We start from the raw sequence: 24,609 nt of genomic DNA, 5'->3' as shown, positions 1-24,609 counted from the left end.
CCCAAGGTCCTCTCAGCTCAGATTCCTGATTCATTCTGAATTCTGTGTGTGTATTCCACACTGAGGGCCCCAGGGTGTGAAGGTACTGCAGCACCTGGAGGGACAGCTCATTCCCCATGTGCTCTTGCTGCTTTACAGCATTGTACACTCTGTGCCCATGTAAGCAGAGCTGGTCACACCAGCAACCTGTATAGCTGAGTGCTCCACTTGTGACCAACAGTAGCCAATGACAGCTGTCACTGGGTTATTAAAGGTGAAGGCAACTTAGTAGAGATGATCCCAGATACGCTCTTGCGGCTCTCCAAAGCTGAAGGAAACTGGAAAGGATAGTTGTGAATGACATCTTTATGCTCTATCATACGACTTAGTGTGCCTGTCATCTTCATACCTATTGCTCCAGGGTCTCTGCTTGACTGAGCAGCACATGTGCAGATGTTGGAAACCATTTTTAGAATGTGTTTAAAATTACAGATTTTTCATTTTTCCTAGCATTATTTATGCAGTGCCTTTTTTTCTCCTTTTTGCTGTGTATTTGATTTTCATATGTAAATGTATTCTGTCTCTCTCTAGAGAAATCTACCTTTTGCTTTCTTGCTTTGCAGCACATTTTTGCTTAGGCTGATCTATCCATCTTCTTATGTAGCTATTATTTGTCTTCTGTAGACTTGTGTAGACCTTATTTTAGTTAATACTGTAAAAGTAAGAGCAAACTGTGGCTGCATATTTGCATTTAATATGCAAAAAATGTGTTATATGAGCCGTCCTGGAGGGAAGCATTAGGTAGCTTTAGTTCATCCTTCCATTCCCATTGCCCACCTTTGTTAAACTAAGCCAACTGAGAGCCTGAAGGGTCCTACTTCCCAGAGAAAGGCAGAGCTGCCAGACACTGAGGAGGTAGCTCCGAGCACAGGAGGTACTTAAAGTCCTGGTGAGACAATTCATCAAAAGGCTTGAAAGGAGAAATGACATCTTTGGCTATTCCTCGTAGTCCAGCAAACTTCAGTGGTTTCCCAAGTAGAACAAAGTCTGCCTAGTTCTCCCCAGGTCCATAAAAGAGTTTCTTTTCATTGCTTATGAAGCTTTGCTGGGAATGTTTTTCTGGGTGTAGGCGACTTTGGAAACTCCACATTTGTGGTGTGGTCCCCTTGTTGGTCCCTGAAGGGTTTCTGACTTCCAGATGTCCAGTTGTTGTTGTGGGGGAAGAAAACTGTCATCTTCCAGCTTGTGGGGGTTCAGACTGGTCCTGGGTGGAGCAGCAATAACAAAATAACCTAGATTGTTGCTCTCTGTAAGACTCTTAACTTCAAATAGAAAACTGGAGAATGAAGGGCTTTCATTTCTTTTTCTCCTCTCTGTTAGTGCTGCGTGAGCTATTGGTGTGTAGCTGAAATTCCCATTTGGCACCATGATCAGGAGACTGATGTTTTGTAAGTTAATAGTGACAATAGGAAACGATGCCTGAGTTAACTCTGCTAATGAACGTGCCTGCTTAATTTCTTGTTCGTGCATTCAGGATCCTCCTATTTTGCTTGCATGTCTTTCCCTCTTGCCATCAAGGCACTGTCCTGGGTTGTGACCCTCTTGTCTTACACATCATGGAAGGCAGAATCTCCTGCGTATTGGTTCAATTCCGAGGCTTAAGTTGTAGCTGTATTTAACATCAGTTAATTCTGTAAAAATTGAGGGCCATAATCCAGCAAATGTTTTTAGTGCTGTCTTGGAGGGCTTGCACTCACGGGAAGGACAGACTTTGAATAATAATGACCAAACACATCATCTTCTGAAGCAACGTCTTTAGAACGATTCTGATAAATCTCAAGTAATTCATTAATAAAGCAAGATCATCTGATTCCTGCAGTGTTTCCCCAGGAACTCTATTGTTTCTTCCCAGGAGGAAAAGAGACATCATCTAGGGGATGTTGATCGACTCATTTTGATGCAAAGAGAACTTCAAGCTCCTTACAGCATATTAGGAAAATTAAAGAAAACAAAGCCACCCACTCAGGCTGTGCTGTGCACGGAATTGATGAACTCTTCGGGCAATCCTGCAGCAGCTGTATGCTCTTGCCGATACGTCCTCTCTTTGACAGCCTGACGTGTTCTTTCAAGTTGATTTCACAGGTTTTGCTGTTGTTCCAGTTCTCCTGGAGATTTGTATGACTGCCCATGGGGCCCAGGGGAGATTAGGTTGTAGTTAAGCAAGCAACATCAGCCATCAGGGTAATTAAGTGGCTGAAGAACGGGCTCATCTCTGCAGAGGTCAGGAGGCAGTCTGCTCCCTTCTGTTCATTCCTGCACTTCTTACCAAACAAATCCAGCCTTGGCCTCATTCTGCTTTCCTGTGTGGGTGTGATTATTATTATTTTCAAATTGAATGGAGATCTCATTGCTGTAAGGAAGCAAAGAAACGGATACAACGAAATAGTGGGAAAGATTAAGCTGATACACCACCTGCACTCACATTGAGTACCATGTGCTGTGCTGGGTGGAGGTGGATGTTGCCATTAACATCCTGCTGCTTCTCTGACCAAAGCTTCAAGCAGCCTGCTGCTGCCACAAGCCCCCATGTTGGAAGCTGTTGAGGAATTAACCTTTTCTCTACGCCTTTTTCTAAGACCTGAAAAATCAATTGCATCAAAATGAGTCCTGAGGCCATAAATTGTTGGTTCCGATGAATGAGGCAAAGGCTCAAACTGCTAAGTTCCTCCAGGTCTCCAGGTGTTAAATAACTGCTACAGCATCAAAGCAAATCTTAGGGCATGCCAGAAGCCTGCTTTACCACAGTAACACTACGTAAAATATGACCTAGACAACGGTGGTCTTTTATAACGAGATGTTTCTTCTGGTCTTATTCCATCATCCAAATTCTGTTTACTAATTCTATTTTTTCAAGCAGGATAATGTTCTAGTTACAATCAGGAATGTGGAAAGTTTACTAAGTAAGAACTAGACTTGCCCTCACAAAATGCTTGATTGCCTCTTTTGTGGTTGACAGCTTCAACAGACGAAAATTCAGAATGCCACATTTTACCTGGGGCGATGCTGTGTGATGCTCAATACCACCTATGGTTTGTGGAACACATTTAGTGCTCCTTGATTTGTGTGGAAGAAAAGATGACAGTAGTGCTGAGAGTACTCAAGCTTGCATTTCTGAAGCGACCAGTAATTCTCATTGTCTCAATTGCTAGAATGTTTACTGCCTTCTGCTCTGCTGGGCTGGGCTTTAGGAAGGGCTGTGGGAGGGAATGGACAGTCAGTAGCACAGATCTCCTGTAGAACTTTTCCAGCTGAGTTAGAAGAGAAAAATTTTCAGGATTTGCTTAGGGTACTTAGCAACCTTTGTTGTTGTTGCTACTTGCTGTATTTCCAGGTGTATTCAGCACTGATGTGTTTCACGAGTTTGTTTGAAAAATCCATCCACTGGTTTTCCAAAGATACCAGCTTTGTTGCCCTGCAAATCTAGGCATTGCTCTCTCAAGTTGAACTTAGTAAAATATCAGGGTCTGGTAACAACCTGCCAACAATCAGCAGTGCTAAAGATCACGGTCTGACTCCTCATCCCTCACCCTAGCCATAAGGAATGCCAACTTCAATTATGTTTTACTGGCAGTGTATATTTATATGTCTTTTCAGTAACATCCAGTAACGTTAGGATGCTGTGCTCTACCCCAGCACCAGCAATCACATATCCTCCGAAGCAAATGTGAATCTTTTTATGAGGAAAGAGCCAAAGCTCATAAAGATAAAAAGGAAATCCCGAATATGCACGACTTATTTTTTTGCACTGAATTGATTCTACTTCTCTACTGCTGTTTTTGTGTCTGATTAGGTGCCACTTATATCCATTCCTCTGCATGGTCTCCCTGCATGAAATACATCTGGAGCACATGTGGCTAGAACTCTTTGGTGTTTTGGGGTAATGTTTAAGTGGTCTAAACATAGACATCAAGCAGAAAGCATGGGACAATCAGTGCACATGAAAGATAGATTATGTAAGTGTATTCCCTTTATGTGAAAACAAAGAGTATAAGTGTAAGTAAATAAATCCACGGGATGTTTTCCTGCCCACTCTATCCCATATGTTCTTAATCAGCAGGCCCATTAAAATGGGCAGGAAGGCCTACCTAGTGGCATTGTGTGGTCCATCTTATTCAGCGGTCCTGGGTTGTTTTATTTGGGAACTTCTTGCCACAGTATTTTTTTTAATTTGTAATCTCAATGTTACTGGGGACTGTAATGGCAGAAATAGCTTCTGTTTCCATACAACAGTACAAGGTGGATTTTTATACCTTTATTGGGCGTTCCGGAACATGATTGAAATACTTGGGTTCCAGAATGGCCGGAGTTGCTCGTAATTTTAGAGCTGTAAAACAGTAAAGCAATTGTTACTCATCGTCTTCACAAATGCTGATCTGTCCAGGGAAGCCTGCCACTCAGCTCTTGTCCTCAGACAATTACACACCAAAGACCATACGGGAAAAACCGGGAGGGATGGGGTGGAGGTGAGCAGGTAAGGTGCCCTGAATCAGGTCAGGTACTTACAGAACTGTATGTCTCTCTGGCAGAATCCATTTGGGAGGCTCTTGACTGCTGTTCCCACCTCTTGCTTTCTTCATCTGGGTTTGTGTTTCAGCCGCGCTGACTGCCAGGTTAATTATTAGTAGGAACCCACGCTGACTGGTGGAGAGGGAGGGAAACAATTCAATTTTTATTTTTTTTTAAACATTCTTTGAATCAATTACTCCTAGTGCTTACCAAGCACATTAAAACTTGAGTTAAAATCCATAGTGCCTTGCTCTGCCATTTTAAGCATTTGTTTCTAGTCATTACCAATTCCTTTGCACACAGCCCTAAAGCAGAAGCACGGTTTTCTCTGGAGCTGACATTAGCACTGTTTCATTGGGCTGGCAAAATGCAGTGAGCTAGTGTGTTCCCTGGGAGACTGGCTGTTTTCCATTTATTTCACTGCTCTGGAAACAGGCCTAGCTGTAATGGCCTAACATATCTTAAAACAGGGAAATTACTAATTCAAGTCAGTGAGCATATTTTCATTTTAAAAGAGTAACAAATTAAATAAACTCCCTGCATTTTGCATTTGAGACCTCAGTGTTTCATCTGCTGTAATCTAATTCACCCATTCATTTCCTGCACATTCATTTTATCCCATTATTTGAAATTTCCTTTGCTTTTAATCCTGTGTTTTGAAGAGACATAGAGTTACAGCAGAGAATAGATGAGAGAGCAATGGTAAATAAAAGAACAAATATGCCATAATACAGCTTGATGTGCTCCTAATCAATATGCTTATCACAGCTGAATCCTTGAAGTTATGCATACAACTTTTCTGCCTCTGGTTCATTAAAACTTCTTTAAAGATAGCTGGAATTGTGCCATGTGTGCAATCCATCAGGTAACTGTTGCTATTTTATTTTTTTCAACAGCTATGATGGCTGGAGATATTAAAAAATAATAACTACTCTTCTGAAATAAACCTAGAGATATTTTGAGGCATTTTCAATCAATGACACTCAAGAAATGGTATCTTATTTAACACTGAAAATAGTGATTTGTCTGACTGGGGACAAATTGTGTCATCATTAAAAAGTCCTGGTAGTCTAGATCAACCCAACCATCAAAACACATTAGGGAGTGCATCTGGGTCATCTTTCTAACTCTATTTCGCTTGCCTTGATTGGCTCCTCTTTGTCTTGGCATGGGTAATGACGTTGCTTAGCCATTGCCTCCTTTGAGAGTTTCATGTCCATGGGAACCATTGGCAGCTTCTCTGCGTTTTCTTACATTTGATTAGTTTTCACTGTGTGGTACCCTCAGGCCTGTACAGTTCTGCTCTGAGCCTATCCTGCGGGGAGATGAAATCTGAGCATCAAGCTAGAGGGAAGGTAGTGTGTGATGAATGCTCCCTGACGTCTTTGTGCATGGCATTGCATCCCTCTCTGAGTGTAAGCATTTCTCCTGTGTTTGTGTGCACAGATGATGTCCAGAGAGAGAGTTAATGAAAAACAGACAGTGTGCTGGATTTTCCCACTCTTGCTAATTGCAGCAACCACTCAGGCATATGCATGCAGATATACATTAGGATTGGGAGCTGGAAGCTGTTAATTTATACTCCAGGCAATGCGATTTCCTTCATCTAACACTGTAACCAATGTGTCTGGTTTACCTTTCTAGTGCTCCTTCACTGCTCGTATTTTATTATTTTTTGATGAAACAAACCTTATTTGCCACGGATTCCAAAGGAACTTTTGGAAAGACAAGGAAAACAATTAATAAAGCATCACTTTGCAAATCCATGAATCCCTTCTGTATTGATAAGATCATGAGGATAAGGTTTCTTGCTTTCTCTTCACTTCTTATTACCCCTCTCCTCCCATTTCTGTCCCAGTGGAAAACCACAAATAGCTGAGTTTGGCGGTCTAAGCACTAAGGGAAGGAACAGCGCTATGAGAAGGAGTAGGGTCAGCATCTGCAGTGATCCTCTGCTTATGGATCACTTTATGCGATGATCCTTTCTAGGGGTAATTTCAGCGTCAGCATGACGTTAGATCATGTCAGTAATCCTGCTGTGAGTCAGCTCTGCTCATTTATCACCATTAAAGTGCTTTTTTTTTTATTTATTTCCCTCTCCACCTCTTGCTGTGGGGTTGAATATTGGAAACACTTCAAGCTAAGGTATTATAGGATCGTTTCTGGCTATTGACTGTCCTGGGGGCTGTTCTGACAGCACAGATCTGCATTCTGCAGCCCCCACCTTGATATGGCCTTGCTATGACCTGTGCTGAGTGAGGTTCAGTGTGAGGACAATATCTTTCCTGCCACGCTGGGATGGAGAAGTGTTTTTTATCTGTCATTTTTTCCCCTTTCCGGCCACAAGAAAAAGGATTAGCAGACCAGAATACCTTTTCCAAAACAGAGTTCCTTCATGCCTAATGACAAGACAGTGACTTGCTGTAATTTATTCCTGAAAGCAAACCTCACATTTTGGTTTTCCTACTTTGCACAAATGTGCGAGCATAACATCTTTCCTATTGGTTTCAGTGTCCTTTAACAGGACGTTTCACTACTTATACAAGGATGAGCATTCGGGGCTCCCTTTATATTTATTTTCCAGTGAATGTACCATTTGGTTGTGTTCGTGCTTAAATGTTGCACTCTCTTTAACCTACAGGCTATGGTGAGCTGACTGTAGGACACCAGCAGCTAACAACTCGAAGTTTGGAAATGGGTCTGAAAATATTAATCATTTCTTCTTTCTTGGCATATGCTAGAAAACAGTCCAGGATACGTTTGCAGTAGCAGTTGCCATATTGCATTAGGATCTGTGGTAATTAGGTTTTCAGTGGGAGGAACAGGGCAAATGTATGATATAGTTATACAATTAAATGTATTGTCAGAGTGAAAGGATGTGGTGAGGCAGAAACAGGATAATGCTTTGGAAGGAGCAAATGTGAAGAGGTCACGTTAGAGACTGCAGGAAGTTTAAACAGAGTTTAAAGCAGTTGACTGAGGAAACAATTTCCGCTGTTCTTTCTGGGTAAGCAGAGAAGGTTACTTTGCCACATTGCAGGAGAAGGGACGGTGGCAGAGGGTGCTGCAGCAGCACTGTGAGCTGGGTTAGGGCAGAGGGGTGTCGCAGGATCTGGTGCTCTGGTAGGTGCAAGGTGCTGAGCTGCAGGAGAAATTCCAGCAAGCACATCTGGCCTTGAGAATGAATAATGGCAGCAACGTGACTCTTAGTAGAGAAGGTCTGGTCCAGATTTCACACAGTTTCAGTGAAGTTTGCCAGGAAGGACTGATTAAAACAAGAACAGCTCGTTGCTAAGATTCCTAGTGCCGTTATGACAGCATATCTAACAGCTTGCAGTTGTCATCACTGTTTTCCCTTTCCCCTGTTTTTAATTCTTTCTTTCCTTCCCCTCACAACAACTGTGGAAAGCTCCCTAAAGTTAATATAAAGTCTGCACTTGGTTTTGTGTGGCCTATGCATAAGCCCCTTCTCGTGTCATGGCTGACAGCTGATTTCTGAGCCGTTCTGGTTCCAGGCAGCATTTATAATTGCATGTTATTATTTAAAAAATGATTATTTTAATTACTTTCTAGAAATGGATATACCAAAATACTCTCTATTTGTTTGCTTCTTTTAATTGGAGAACTTTTACACGCTGTCATGTGCTCGAGTAGGCCTATTCCATCAAGTTCTTTGTTTTATCTTGAAGTGACTTGAAGAGACAATACGCAGTTAATGGGACATTTTCTTTGACCTCTAGCTGTAGAGATTTGTTTTTAAATGATACTAGTCGTATTTTTCATAGATGGTGTGACTGATTCAGATTGGATTATTTCATTTGACCCAAACTGGGGCTGTGGTTCGAAGATCCAACTAATCTCTGGGCAGCCGTTTTTTTTCTTTAATAGCAAACTAATTGGCAGACCAATTAATCTGCTCATCTGTGAAGAGAAAATTTATAGCAATAAGTAGTTCTATTTCCAGAAGTCATTCTCTGAAGTAACATTACAGTGGCCTTGTTTACTTCATGCCCTGCAACATGATCCAGCGCTTCAACAGTAGCACAGGTCAATTAGTGGACAAATTAAGCAATTATTAGCCACTAACAAGGGTGACTGGCATCATTACCCTTCCTGTTTACCAGCAAACTGTTATTTTAATACAAAGATCAACAAATAAATTAGGGCATCTGTTGTATTGCCATGTCTGCCTTGAAGTAAATGATATTAAATGGGCTTTGGTTGCTGCCAAATTCCTAACCCCAGCCTAATGAGATACACTGATATGTCTCTTGCTGATTACAGAAGCTGTAAAATTTAGTTTGTATTGATTTATTAACGAGACCAAGTTCTCTGGTATGATATTTTTTTTAATAGTCTGCTATCTGTCTTTTTACTTTAAATGTTATTGATCCAGAGCCCATCAGGTTCCTCTGAAAGACAACAGTCTATGCTAATTGTATCGATTATTTGGATGCTTACAATAATTTTATGGTGAGGTTCATGTACATTTTCATCTGGTGCTTCTCTTGTGCTCCTTGGTGTTGCTTTTCTTCCAGGCTGGATTTCTGTTTGTCAGTTAAAACACTTTCTTTGTATTTCTATCATGGGGTAAGACTTGGTCTTTAAGATTTAAGTACTATAGTCTCCTAACTGTGCAAATAGAGTAAACTCTTTGTGACTGGGTGAACATAACTGCAGAATGTCCTTATAGATTGAGGGTACACTGGGAGATGCTGGGTCTGATTTTCTACCAGTCTGCTGTGTGTCCAAGATTAGTCTCTTCCCTTTTGTCTGTGTACCCAGTGCAACAGTGTGTTATGTAGAGCCAGCATTCACTTGTAACACATTTATATAGAGCCTTTCATGCTACAATATCTGCTTGGTTAGGGAATAATAATTCACTTTGCAAAGCTGATAACTGCACCTTCTAGTTGCTGTTTTGCCTTTGCAAGCTCTATGAGTGTGGATGCATCAGTAACAGGAGGAAAGCAAACAGAATCTGGACAAGGCTCTTCCTTGGCATAGCTACTGCTGGAGCAAAAAAACTGAGATGCTGAGCTCTTGTGCCACCTCCTGAATGAGGGATTCTGTGATTGTTCAGTCTGAAAAGAGGAGGAGACCATATCTCTCTCTACAATTCCCTGAAAGGAGGTTCTGATGAGGTGGGGTTTGGCCTCTTCTCCCAGGTAATGGCAACAGAATGAGTGGTAACGGCCTTAAGGTACACCAGGGGAGGCTCAGGTTGGATATTAGAAAATCTTCTCTGAAAGAGTGTTTGGATTCTGGCACAGTCTGCTCAGGGGAGCAGAGGAGTCTCTGTCCCTGGAGGCATTCAAGGAACGTGTAGATGTGGTACTTAGGGACATGATTTGGTTGGCAGTAGGTGGACGGTTGAACTAGATGATCTTAGAGGTCTTTTCCAACCTTAGTGATTGTAATTTCTGGGTGGTTATCACTTCCTCTGCCTTAAAGAAAACACGAACTGCTGCAGGGTTTTCAGTCTAGTGGCAAGCTTTTTCAAGTTAAAACCAGCGTACTGGCTCCAGAAGCCATGACCTCAGTGGAGGATTGAATCCCTTTCAGTAGGTTTGAACCCTCCAGTTGTGCTTACTGTGGGTTATGTTTAGACACTGCCAGAGAACAGTTATAGCAGCAGTTTAACTTACCTAAGCCTTTTATGTTTACATACAGGAAACCTGGTTATTTGGGGTCCAACTGTGTCATTTCTTCTTTTTCTTGCTGTTGAGTAATGAACAAAAGACACAACGCCAGCCTCAAAGCAGATCGATGTTCAGTTTCTTTCACTGGGAGGAGATAACTGCAAAAAACATTTCCTAAGCAATATTATTATGTATATGCTAGTTTGCCTCAGAAATTCAGGCTTAGTCCCTTGTCCTGTGGAAGACCCAGTTGCAGAAAGGGTTTAGTCTTCACTAATAGATGAAAAAGTTGGTGATGTTTGCAGTCAGATACCCCTTGACTACTTTAGGCATTTCATAAACTTCATTTTACCCCTTAGGCTTCAATAAATTAGAAAACATTCCAATAGCAACACAGGTTTAAATTTGTTAATATTTGAAAGACGAAGTGGGCCTTATGATTTAGGCCAAATGAAGGACCAATACAAAGTGTGACATTTTGGTCCTGTTTTTATTGAATGTTTCAGCCAAGACATAAGCAAGTGTTTTTAACCTGGCACACATTTGGATTTTAGTTTGTATTTTTCTAAAGATTCTTATTGCATCATAAGGAATCAAGGCTAAAGTCAACTTTCTGAAGTCAGCTAGTTAGCCCATGCCATCTCTTCTGTGCTGAACTATTGCTTGTTATTTCTATTCTCTAGGGCTTTGCCTTGTCCAGCATTAAATGTTTCTGATGACGGGGTTCCACTCTTCCCCTGGAGAGATGATTCCACAGTATAATAGACCTTGCCATTAGTGAAATTTTACTCATGATTAGCCTTAATTTTTCTCTGCTTAATTTTATCCAGTTACTAGAGTATAGTGATTGATTTATTCTGAGGAAATTCAGTAAATGGTTCCTGCTTCACAGGATGGACATTACAATAAATAGCAAACTGTCATGACCTATCTGTGGGTGTCCTGAGATTACACAGGAACTCAATTTATCTTGACATTTGTTCCCTGGAAACTATTCCTGTCAGTATCAACTCAGTGGGAGAATAAGCAATGAATGGAACTGCTAGGCTGCCTGCCTTCAGCCCCAGTGCCAACCTTGGAGCAAGGAGAAGATGAGTTGTTCCCTGAGCACAAGCCCAGAGGCAGGAGCCCTGGTGGGGTCTGGTGCTGGATGTGCCTGGAGGAAGAGGGTTTAGGATCTGTCATTTGCCTTGCTGCCACAATAAAGGATCTGCCTTGATGAAGTGGAGTTGCTCCTGGTTTGTATGGGTGTAAAGCAAGTGATGAATCTGACCTTATGAATTCCAAACTGTCAATTGCACAGTTTTCTCTGTGCCTGGTACAAAGTTGATGTAACTCTCGCAAATAGAGCAGGACATTTTATACCCCTTCATACATTCAGATGACCTGATCTCTGTGTCTAGGGTAGATCTAGATACCTGCTTGCACAAATTTGAGGTGGTTTGGGTCAAGAGGTTGCCACTCATGGGCTGAGTGGCAGTACATACCCGTGTACATACATGCTGGCCATGTAAGGTGCTAAGCTTAAACTAGTCGTTAGTTCTCAGTTTTACCACTTAAGAGGAAAATGTTTGTTATTGTGATTGAGCCGATGAGCAGTAACTTGGCTGGTTCTAATATTGTGGTCATACTGTACTTGAGTTATCAAAACGGACTAAGGGTATTTATTCTTAATGTTGTTATTTCTGGAGATTTTTTTTTAAAGTAAAAAGTGCTATGTGATTGCCAGTGGCCACTTCTGATTGAAGCAGAACGTTGCCAGGAACCAAGGGGAATGATCATTTTAATCTTTTATATGTGAGTTTTCAGATAGATACCTGGATACCTGGAAATTATTGATGCTATAAAGCTCCCTCTTCAAGTTCATCTTTTGTTTTTCTCAGGTATAATTGATTTCCTTGTAAGCCAGCATCCTATTGCAAAAGTACTGAGAGACCACCTGGTGTTCAAGATTGCACCTATGCTCAATCCTGATGGAGTCTACCTAGGAAATTACAGGTATGATACGGAGAATTAATCTCGATATTGTTATATCTACCTTGTACACATTGCCCTGTTTTGTCACCAAATGGCTTATTTTCATTCATTTCTTTTAAACTGGAGGCTCCCATGTGACTACAAAGCTTCCTGAAATTCCCATTGAGGAAGGGGATACAATGGCAAATTTGCTTTTGCCAAGGGGTAGACAGCAACTCCCCAAGCTAGACGGATATCTGCTCTGCAAGCCTCCTTTGTGTATGGGAGCTGAAGTCAGCATGGAGCTAGATCTCAGCTATGTTTTATAAATGCATTCATTATGCTGCTCATCAGCCTTTCTGTAAATGTGTCAGTCAATCACAGTTTCCTTCAACTACCCAGATCATCCATTAAAGTCACAGATTTCAGTCTATTATTGTACTGTAATAGATAGTGATACGCAGAATGGAATAATCACCCACCCTATGCTAATTTTGCTTTATTTTAGTATTTGAATTACTGCTTTACCTCCTCCTCCATTGAGAACATACTCAGATAATCTTTTGTTTTCCCTAAAATTGTTTGTTCTTTATGCATTTATTTACAAAATAGATGTGCTGCTGGAGGTGATAATGAAAAGCAGTTGATAAGCTGATGATTAGTTTGTGGGGGCAATTACATCTACCACACAGTTCTCTGGAGAAACCCTGGAGAATTGTAATACAGAGTGTATGCGGTTTTGCTTACCATGCAAGACTAAATAACACTGTACTCTGAAGCCAGGCTACTTTGAGGTTTGATCTAATTAGGTTTTGCATTGCTAAGCAGAATAAGACTAGATTATTGTGTGGATGGGGAGACCACTGAGGAAGAAGATAGAGGTTGCAGAGTTTGGTGCTGCTGGCTCTGTTCTTTGTTTTCAGGCGTGATTCTCAGCTCGCCTGTGCTTTGTTGCTTCCTAAACTGAAGCGTTAGGAAACTGCCTGGGTAATTTCAGCACACTTATGCAAGTTTTATATGTGAAACTTCCAAGGACAAATAGTCACCCTCCAGCCACACTGATACTCAGCTCAGCTAATCCGAAAGCAGAGAGCAATATTGCAGTAGTGGTGTCTCACAGCACCAGGAATTTATTGTAATGGCTGTGTCACCGTATAGGAATGAAGCCCTAAAATGGCTCTACAATCTGATACTACATTATCTTGTTGCAGGTGCCCTGCACCTAGGCAAATCCAGTTGCAATTAAGTAGCTTTCTTTTCCTGCCATAAATTCACCTGCCCTGTAGGTTTTCCTCCCGCATTGTTATTTATGCCCTTTGAGAGGCATGCAGCTTTAGACATGCATATGGCTTATAACCTGAAAAGCCATCTGGGAACCCAGGTATTACGAAAGGGCAAGTGAATTCATGTGGAATTGCTGAGCCTGGTATTATGCTATTGTTTTAGCCTTTCATGATATGCAGAATTTTCAGCCCTCCTGAACTAAAAGGACTTTTAATGAGGTAGTTGGAAAAGCATTTGATTTCCTTGCAATTCTTCACTTTATTTACTAAAGGCCTAATGTAACTAATAAGTTAAAAATGAGGGTAATAAGCAAAATACTACCTATTATCTTGAGAAGAATATTAAAAAGCCTAGTAATGTGCCGGCGTTGTGGTTAACTAGTGCTGAGTGAATAATTTACAGCAAACACTTTATTTTCTGCTCATACAAAATCCACAAGCACATCAGAATTTATTTGCTTGATTTTGCTGGACGAATTTAAAGAAAAGAAAAATCTCTAAGGATCAATTGCTAGTATTTGAAATTTTAACTCTTTGGCTTCTCTGTGATTGACCAGATAAGTCTGTTTCATCTCTTTTGGTCTTTGTTCGGATTAGCACATAAATAGTACTTTCAGAAATCTTCAGTGTGGCATGGTGTAACACAGAGGTATCGGCTGGGGGCAATCCTCCTTGGCTTGCAAACAAGGTTTGTGGTGCCATAGGCATCAAGATCATTTCTAGTCATTTGAACTTCTTCCTGTTATCTCCCTCTTTCTCAAAGCAGCAGCTACTGACTGTTTCTTTGGTTCATTGAAGGTGCGCGTTCAGGGCTATGCAAGTTAAGATAATGAAATGGATAATTAAACCTCATGCTTGAGTTTGTAAATTGATCCTCTGCCATGGGGAGAGAGGTTTTTTTTAACCCCAGCACGACACAGCTTCATACAACTGGCAAAGTATGCTGTCAGATGGACTTTGCTGTCCTCTGAAATCCCAGGTGCAGTGAGCACCATTAAAAGCCTGAGTGTGTCAGCAGTCTTTGAAGATGTACTACTTGTAGATGGGATGTACTAGTTCTTGTGTTCTGCATATACATTTACACAGTGCAGTATGGTAACATTTGGCTGATGGGGTTTTCTTCGTTGTTGTTTTTGGAGATGAAGGACTCTAGTGGATGGCATGGCCCTGTGCAACTCTCTGAAATACATTTTTTTTCCTTTGTTCTGAGTTGCTTGTGAACTAAGATCTAGGAGTTTAAGCCAAAACTGCAACAATAATACCAATTATTGTCAATATTGTCTATTGTCTATAAATTGTTGCTCATTCTCAAGGGAACAGACCAAATAGGTTGTGATTCTACAGGGACTTTCTTGTGGTGAAATGTTCATAACCAGCAACAAGTGAGTTTAATATCACGGCTATAAAACATGACTGCTCGCGGCACAGAAACACCTGTGAGGAATGTTGTTTCTACGTTGCACATACTTTGAGGGAGCTCTAAAAGAAAGCATCATGGAACTGAATGTCAATTCCTTTGATATCAGGATTAATGCAAAAAATAATAATAAAAAAAAGATTGCTAAACTTTATTGATGTAATCAAGTACGTGCACGTGTTTGGGAAGTATGTTTGTGGACCCATACAGTTGGGAACAAAAAAGCCATGGGTCACCCTAGCTAAAACAGTGGCTCTTTAGCACGGTTGTCCCTCTGTTCTGGCTGGTGATTTGTCCGCAGCTCTCAACAAAACTGAAAGTCCCTTTTTGATGGAGATGGGGCATAACTTGTTTGCTTGTTTCTTTTCATCGTGAAAGATCGTGGCAAAAATAAGTGTATTTGTGTACTTCTCCATCCCTCTCTGATGAATTAAACTGTGAAACAGTTTTAGAAAGTAAAGGAATACTGCTGTTGAGAAGAGAGATTTCTTGACTTTTCTCTACTTGTGCTATAGCATTATCATCTTCTGAATCTATTACCATCCCCAGGGAGGTGGAGTTAGACTAAGAAAAAAATGTGTTCTTGCTTTAAAAGTCGTGCATCCCCAGGCTTGGCCTGAACTTTCCTTTATCGAGAGCTTGTTCTTAAGCTGGCATTCTGCAGTTGAATGCTGAAATGTGTCCCTGCAGGCAAGATGACTGTACCACACTGTCTTAGATTAGTTCCAATTTGTCAGTCTCACCTTCCAGAGATGAAACCCCATACTAGCACTAAATGGGATGTATTTCTTAGTCTGGGCAGATCTTCACCGAGATGTCTCAGAAATGCCATGACAAGGCGCTTGAAATATCCTGACTGTTTTCTGAAGGCTTTGTTGCACGACCCACTAGTGCCCCCCTTCCTTAGTGTTTCTGTGTTGCCTTTGATATGTTAGCTGCGGCAGTGCCACCCTTCTCTAAATTAAAGTCATGAATTAGTTGAAATATTCTGATATTCATCACTAGAATATCCTTCTGTCTTGACTGTAGGGGCTTCAAGACTTTGTGTGGATGGATGGGGGAAGAGGGCACATGCCAGTTCTGATCCTTTCTTGTTTCACTGTCAGGTATGATGGTTCTGAAGCCAAATACAGTCTCCTACTTGCCTGTGTGAGGGCTCAACAAAACAATTTGTTGGTTGGAAAGCAGGCCAACCCTACCGAGATTGGAAAGCCAAATTTACTGTAGGTGGTGGCAGAGCTCATATGGAAATGAGAGCTGTTTTGGGCAAATTGTATATTTTAGCCATGGAAATATAGTTTTGTACAAACTTGAAACTGCTTGCAGACATGGGTTGAATTTGACAATTTGTTCTTTGTGGGGAAAAAATGTGAGAGAGGAAGGCCTAGAGAAACAATTAAAGTGATTAGTTTTATCATTTTCTAAGAACAATCTTTTGTTTATTTAATAATGGCACTATCTGTTTAAAAACTCTTTTGGTAAGATCTGTATTGAGGAGTCTGAAATAAAATGAGGAAACTTTGCTTCAGATCAAATTAAATACTTCAGATTGATCCTACAAAGGTTTTTTGTGAACTTCGTTTCTGTGACTAATAGTCAAAGTTAAACATTGATGTTCACGTGTAATGGTTGAAGGGTCATTTGAAAGTAAAAGCATAAGAGAATTTTATCCAAAACGTCTTAGCTTTGATTTAGAACTATATCTTGTAACACTGGGTGGCTGTCTTTGGTCTTTGATATTAACGCTTTCAGAGGATAAATATATATATATATATATATATATATATATCCACATACATAATTGTTCACTGTTCACCGTGGCTGGATATGCCATGTCATTCATACTATCACTTGACTTCATGTGAGACATGGCTGTTCACGTGCACGTTGACATTTGCCTAACATCTCTTGATTATTTTTCATGTGTTTTTCTGATGGGGAAGGTTTTTTTTTCCTAGATTCATTTCATGAATGTGGAACACATGCATTGCTTTGAGTTGAAAAACTGAGTATCCATCTCAGATGACAAGATGAAGCTCTCGATGGAGTTTATTTTTCCTAATTAGACGTTTGTCATTGTGTATTCTATATAACACCATATAAGTAAACAATCATGGACCTTTTGAATAAATTTATTGGTTTTATTTATGTTACTGGGCATAAAAAATCTATAATTACCAGGTACAGCCGCACTATAACTGGTATTTAATGACAATTACTTTTTGTTACCATAGAAATGAGTCCAAAGTAGTTACCTATAATTTCTCATTCCCAAACCTCACACATGTTGTATTGCAGTATTACCATAGTAATTGCCTATTAGTCATCATAAAATAAGCAGTTACCCAGAAGATATCAGGATAGTGTGAAATTTCTCATCTCCTTCAAAACTTGCAGCACATGCCGCTTCTCGTCTGCCTTCAGTGGGATTTTGCTTGAGTGACAAAAATGTTGGTGGTACATTAACCCAAGGGATGAAAGGATGTGATTGAGAGAGAATTATACTCTAAAAATACACCGCCGGGAAAAGCATGTTCCGTACCCTGAAAATATAAGACTATTTCATATTATTTAAAAGAAAAAAAAAAAAAAAAAAGAGGCATTTTTCAGTCGCATGAAATGGAGATTTGTTCCTTGCTATGAGTTTTCTCTGGTTTCTGTTTGTTTGATTTTAATCCACCTGTGACCAAAGCAGAGGCTGTACATCTCCAAGGGTCTGTGAGGACAGCCGTGCTGCGTCAACCTCACAAGTCCAGTTTCCACCAGTGCAGAAGTGGATGGTGCCAAGATAAAGGTCAGAGCAGGAGATGCTCATACTATTCTTTCTCCTGCATACTTCCACAGCTTCCCAAACTTTTCCTTTTCCTGAGCTGATGGGATTTCTCCTTTGTTAGTTATGTGTAGTGGATCCATTTTCCTAGTACCTGCCCAGTTGAGCTCAGATAAGGTAAGCTCCAGCACTTGGTCTCCTCTGGCCCCAAGGCTGTTCAGCTCCTGCCCCATTGTGGGAAGCACTGCCTACATCAGGCTGCTGTCAGCTTCACCCACTTCTCAGTGGCCCCTCTTTCTCTTTGTTTTTCTTCTTTACTTATATTGCAGGTTGCTCAGGGCAGGGAGCCACTTTCTCTACCTGCCTATGTCACATTTAGCATCAGCCATTTCCTTGCATCACCTTCTTCCTTATGGAGGTAGGAGGGGATGAGGCATGGAAGAGCAGCTTTCCCTCCCCCACCTTCTGCTTGGAATTAAGGAATGTTCAGAAATGGTCTGTGCTGTCCTTGACCCTGGTCATTTGGATCTATTGTGGATGTTCCAGTATGTGCTGAGTTGGGGACATGGAAAGCAGAGTCTGAAGTGGATCCTCAGTTGTGATCAGGTGTGCTTTAGGCGTCAGCACTGGAAAAGTCCAGGAAGGCAAGCAAGCAGTGAAGATTTTCTCTTCGCAGCACTGTTGTTCCTCTCTTGCTTGGATGCTTTCTTTCCATTGTGATTCTTATTGCCCATAATGCTACAGTCATAAAACAGTGATTATGGTTACTGGCTTTGGTCACTATTAATTTAAACAAACAAAAAAAGTTTCCTTTTGTTTAAAAAAATAAGAAATGGTCATCTTCTATCTTAAAACAAATACCCGGCTTGCAAAAGGGTTCCTATCTACTGCCATTGAAAATGCTCTTTATATTGATGTGGTAACTGCTCATTTAAACCGTATTACAGCTCCTGAGTATTTTTCAGTTGCTATTGATGTGACAAATTCTCTCGCACAGAGGACTGCACCAATCAATAGAGTCAGTATATGTGCTTTAACAACAAAGCCACATGCCTTGGGGTTCCAGTTGAATCTGAACCTTTTAGTAGCATTAAATAAAGCTATATTTATTTTGCTTTTGGTACTGGGGGAAAAAAAAAAAAAAAAACGACCTAATTTAATACAACTTGTTGCAAGGGCTTGAAGGCAGCATTATGGGACCATTTTCACATGTGATGAATACGTAACTAGTGTTGGAGCTGCTATTTTGTTGTTATAAGCAAACCCTTCTCTTTTAGCTAGATTGATCAGGGACTACAGAGTAGCCTTTTATTTTTACAGAAGCAGGAAGAGAAGTCATAATGAGAAATATTGAAATCATAGCTTTTTTATATCTGTCATTATTCCACTGAGAATGAGACATGATGTCCTTAAAGAGACAGGGCTATTTATTTTCCATTTAAATAGGACCATTTGTGATTATTACCTTTGAGCCGTTATGCAGAGGATAAGCACCCATCTCATGAATCCCAGCCAAGTGAATCAAAGTTTTGTACCTGAGTGCCATTTATGTCTGTGTGTTGCTGTAGGAGCCTATTCTTGACCTTCACTGAATTCATTTTTGCATATCCTTCTCTTATAGAATATATTTGCAATAAATAGGGGTGTTAATGTCAATTCAGATTAAATGCCCCTTTCCTTTCCTACTCTCCTGAATAGCTAATCTTAGATCTGAATGATCTTATTTGGATTTCTTTGCTCTACTTTCAGCTATAAAGCCAACTAATGTTGGACTTCCTTCTCTTTCTCTTTCCTTTGTCTAGCTTGTATGTCTGAGTGGTGAGTAGCAAACAGAGGAGCAAAGTCACCAGTGTTTGAGATGTTTTGTTGCTTTTTTAATCTGCAAAAGACTTGCAGTTAACTTCAGCCTATTTACAGTGGATCTGTGCTTTGGTTTCCCTAGTTGCAATTTAGGAATAATTAGGTCTCATATATAAGGTTAGCTGTGGACCTTACGTTTATTAGTAGCGTTTATTAGTGTGGTTAAATAGCATGTTGCATTCCTTTGTTTTGAGGCACTATGTAGGTACCAAGCAATATTCCTTAGAAAAATGACATCTTCAAATATACCTATGCAATCAAAACTGTGTTTTGTTTTATTTCTGGTTTTGCAAGTGAGAGGAGGCAGAAACATGTTGAGCTGGTCACTATCTCCTGATGTATCAAGCTGAGCTCTGCCTCTTGAACAGCTTGCCAGGCCACCCTCAGTGACTTTTAGACTGGAGGGCTGACTCCAAAAGCCTGTTTGCCAGACACAGGAAGTTATTGCTGTGATACTACGTGTATGGGAACTGTTGAATCACGGCCTGAACCTCTGATTGACCCAATGAGGCGAGCACTGAGTCAGCTGCAGGGGCACAGGTGAATGCAATTTCACCTGAGTGACCAGAAATGGGGACCTAAGCCCCATTTAAGGGCTGACTCCCAAGGAGGAAGGATCTCCAGCTAGACATCCTTCCTCTTGGAGCCCTTCCGTGAGCCCAGGACATGGGTAAGATCCTTATTTCATTTCTCCTTTGTAATGCGTCCAATACCTGTATACCTGTTTGCCATACACCTAAGAAGTATGCCATGTATTTACAAGTGCCATCTGCTGGTATGGTTTTTTGAGCTATTTCCAGAGGCAGGTGTAAGACATGTCTTCCTTGTAACAGTCTTTTTTATCAGCAATCTGCAGGCATCTGCCTGTTTACGTGGGACACAGCTAGCTTCTAACTTGAATTGCACCTTGCTGCAGTTACACCAGAGATCCTCCTGCTCTACCAGGTGTCTCTGCAGCAGCTGGTGTTGCATGGTGTGAGAAATGTTTGCAAAGATGCTAGCAGTAGGGATCCAGCTTCTGAGTCCCAAGGCTTTGTCTCCTCTTTTCCCCCAAATTACATGAATGGTACTGCTGCTTTGCTGAAGGTCTGGTTCGGGAAAGGGCTCTTGAACACCTACAGCCCCACAGACAGCCAGGCTGTGTATGGGGATTCAAGATGTTCTTGTGCTATCAGGGCTACTGAGCAGAGTTGTACTCACACTAGACTGCTGCCTCATTCTCTCACTTTGAGAGGATTCTGTCTAGCATGGAACAACCTGGCTGTACTCTCCTGGCTCTGGAGGGGTTCCTAGATGCTGGTGTCTGTTGGTCCAGGGCACACAACCAGGCTACTGTCATATTTTAGCTTTACCAGGATACATTTGATTGATGGTTGACGCCAAAAAGATTTGTATTTGCAAAAAGTAAGTGAAAAATGTAATCTGCAAAATGTTTTACTGTAGAAATGACCAATTTGAGGTCAAATTTTGCATTAATGAGATCACCTGCTGTTCATTCCAGGGAACAACTTAGAGGGATAGCGTGGAAGGGGTTTTGTTTTCTATCCATAAGCATAGGAACACCCAGCATGTACTTAGCTCGTATCCTATTTTTGGATTGTTTCACCGCAGGTAGTATCTTAAAAACTTGTTCACCGTGTCCATTCTGCACCTCTCCTTATTTAATCAGCATCTGATTAGCCAGACCTACAGATTTGCCTGCCACTTTTCAGGCAAAGCAGCTGATGAAAAAGAGGTCCCTGTTTACAGAAGACCATCAGCAGTCGCTGATGCGTCCCATGGCCTCTGCAAGGCTCCTTGCTTCTGGTTAGCATTTCTGATGTTACACAAGCAAAGGGTTCTGTGCTCACCTTCAGCTTATGGTGGAAGAATTTCTCCCATCTCAATGGAGATGTCGCATATTCCTGTTCCATCTGCTGCTGTGTGGGTAGTGAGGGGGAAATCCCATCCAAGTTATTAGGAAAACAATAGCAGCCTAAGGGAATGTTTGTTTAAGTTGCTTTTTGTTGTTTTCTTTTCCGCTGTGGCAGCTGCTCTGTTGGTTTTTTGTTGTTGTTTTTGTTGTTTGTTTTAAATGGTGGCACTTAAAATGATGGCAGCTTGCTGTATAATTTACGATATTAGACCTAAGGGCAGTGTCATATAACATATAAAAAAAAATCCTAAGACAAATCTAAATAATAAACATCCATTATCTAAAACAATATGGTGTTATTAAAACAGCAGTCAATAACCTAATGATGTGCATCACTTCTGGGGAGTGTAAAGGCAGATGCCTTTGCACATCTTGGCTATCACACTGACTTGCAGAATCCCTAATCTTGGTGACACAGAGGAGCCTTGTTTTGGTCCTTTCCAGTAATGGATCTAAGTGGTTTGGTGTTGTGATGTATCACCTCTACACAGAAGGAAGGATGCCTTTTTGCTTATGCTAATTCACATAGGTCTCTCAGAAGCTGAACTGTGTTGAATCTTAGAAGGAGTTTTGAAGGTGTTTGTCTGAAAACTTAGGTTATGTCTGTAAAGGAAACTTTTTCTGTAGTTACTAGTACACAAATCTTTGTTGCTGAGGTAGATAGAGATAGGAAACTGCCGTTTCACATCTGTTTTAAGCTGAGGAAAGTGTGTGCTGGCAGCTGAAGGGGCAGTTTAGCTCTGTTCTCTCCTGACTACAACATCCCTGCCATCTCCTTTGTGTCATGACTGGTGCTTGTGTGGCAGTGCTATGAGCTGGAAAAGGATTGATCCTGCAAAAATCCAGCCTGGCAAAATGGCTTTCACTTGACTTCTTGCAAAGCCAGGAAAATGGGACCACAGCAAGAAGTAGGAATGAGCAGGGACAGATCCCTTATATTGTTGGCTTGGGTGTAATGTGCTTAAGGCAATTCTGAAGCTGGAGGCTGAGATGTCGGTAGCTGTTATGCAGTTATTCCGGACACCCTAGAAATGAAGGACGGGATGACCACTGATTTCCTGAGTGCTGTTGGTACATTCACAAACAACCTTGCCTATACTATCTCTTTCTTAGGTTTTTCATTTGCTAGTAGGTGCAAATGGTTATTTTTGCTGCCCATTCGGGGGCTTCGTGGAATCAGAGACTGGAGATGAGCTGTTTCCATGCAGCTGTTATGTCCTGTTACACATGTGGTGAAAAATTGTCCATGAAATCCCTTTCCCTCTCCACCCCCTTGAAATACAGCAGCCAACATAACGGTGCTGACGTGGCAGTGAGAACAATTAATCTCATAGCAGATTACCTTTTCCCTGCCACCTCTGGCACCAGGCAGAGGGGGGATGTCAGGATGCCCTGGGAGGAGGTGTATGTGACATCTGATTGACAGCTGATGGCTCTGCCTGGTTGGTGCCCGGGAGCTGCAGGAAGAATGCTGACATGGATGGGTTGTGGTTAGGAAAGGGATGGATGTGACATTTGTGAACACACAGTGCTGAATCACACAAGCAGTGGCCATCTCTGCCAGAGTGAGTGGGACAGGAATTCTGCCTTTTCTTCCCCTCCCAGATTGGAAAGGATGTATATTAATAGAAGTATACGTGACTTAACGTGCAGCTACTCAGTGTTAACCCACATCCCCAGGGAAGAGGAGTGCTTATTTCAGGTTGCACAGATCATAAGCCTGCTGTCTTGTGTGGCGCGTGTGCTCTGAATGCTAATGCTCTCTTTCCCTTTTCTTTACTGACACAGCCATTGAGCTGATGAATTGTATAGATTATACAGTGATAATGGATGGGGAAGGGGAATTTCATCTGTCTCTTTAACCAAAGTATGAACAGTAAATCCTGCCTGTTTGTAGAGAACAGCTGGATTTCTAATAACACTGGAATGCTGTTGTGGTGGGGGAGGTGTAGCTGCCCCCTCCCTTTCATCGCTGCCATTCAGACATCCCAGTGTTTGCATAAGGATGAAGCTTTCCAGCACCCCGAGGCTAACGTAGCAGTTATCCTGGGAGTCTGCCAGCTCTGTTGGATCTAGGAAGAGTCTCAACTTCTCCATGGTGCCTCTGTGTGATGCCTCTGGGAAGAAAGGAAGATAGAGGCCTTGTATTTGATCTCCAAGTAACAGCTGGGTGAGGGAATGGTTTCTCCTTGTAAACTAGCCCAGTCCCTAGTTGTGAAGTGGGCTGAGCTGTGATCTGATCCTGTGCAAGGCAGCAAGTAATCTGCATTATGGAAAGTCTTAGGGCAGGATTGAGTGCATCACTGGGAATCTCAAGAGCTGCAAGAAGGATGACACAGAAGTGTGCAAAACTTCCCATATTTTGTATTATTAATAATAAATGTTGTGTATTAATTCGAATTGTAACAAGATAGCAAAGGAGGCAGAATGTTCAGATGATTGATAAGACTGTGGTGTTCACCAAAAGCCACAATCCTGTTCTGCTAGATGCTGTACAAGCACATCATAAATGATCCTCACTTTCCCAAAGTGCTTTCAGAGCTAAAAGTGTGGCGCAGCAGGTGTACAAGGCAATCAAGTGAACTGTTATAGCAAGGGAAGACAAAGTGCTAAATACAATCGGATGAATAATAGTAGGGCTTTCTCCCTTTCTTTTGTGATTATTTTTTTTCTCCCTCCCCTCTGGTCAGTGACAGGAAACACAATAGATAACTATACAATCGGGATAAGTCATCTTCATATATCAATGGATAGTAGGGCTTCTCTAGATTTAGTGGAGCTGGGGAAGGAGCTTTCGGTGGCAAAATACATTTGCAAAGGGAGGTTGAACCAAAAGGTGCATTTCTTCAAAATGGATTACCTCTAGATGTTCCTCTGTTCTCCCTTTGTTCACTGCTTGGGCACAACTGTGAAGCTCTCTTCATCTCCCAGTGCAAGCATTATTTCAATTCTAGCTCTAGGATTTTTGTTCTTCTATTGCAGCTGAGCAGTATTATGGTTCTACTCGTTTTTTTGCACCTGGATTAAATTGCCATTTTGTGCAGCTGGAGGTAGTTTTGTTCAGTAGGTTTTGGAAATTCGCAGGTGTTCAAGGCCCAGTCAATCTTTTGGCAGTACTGACTAGTGTGAAAGCTTACACAGTGAGAATATCAATTCTATGTAAGGCCTCCCAGCAAGTTTTGCACTCCAGTGGTTGTCCGTGGATAGATCTCCTGTCTGCT

At 41.4% G+C, this 24,609-nt stretch overlaps 1 protein-coding gene across 1 annotated transcript in view; it reads left to right on the top strand.

Moving 5' to 3' along the window:
* The window catches only part of BEND5 (BEN domain containing 5), an 840,137-nt gene that overhangs the window by 648,213 nt on the left and 167,315 nt on the right, over window positions 1-24,609 (top strand). Inside the window, exon 8 of the mRNA XM_001235270.7 lies at window positions 12,071-12,185. Coding sequence (XP_001235271.5) covers window positions 12,071-12,185 — 115 coding nt within the window. The remainder of the gene's footprint in view (window positions 1-12,070; window positions 12,186-24,609) is intronic.

This window comes from Gallus gallus, chromosome 8 (assembly GCF_016699485.2).
Source record: "Gallus gallus isolate bGalGal1 chromosome 8, bGalGal1.mat.broiler.GRCg7b, whole genome shotgun sequence".
Lineage (NCBI taxonomy): Eukaryota > Metazoa > Chordata > Aves > Galliformes > Phasianidae > Gallus > Gallus gallus.
Note: the sequence above shows the minus strand (reverse complement) of the source record. Positions and strands in the feature narration are given on the sequence as shown.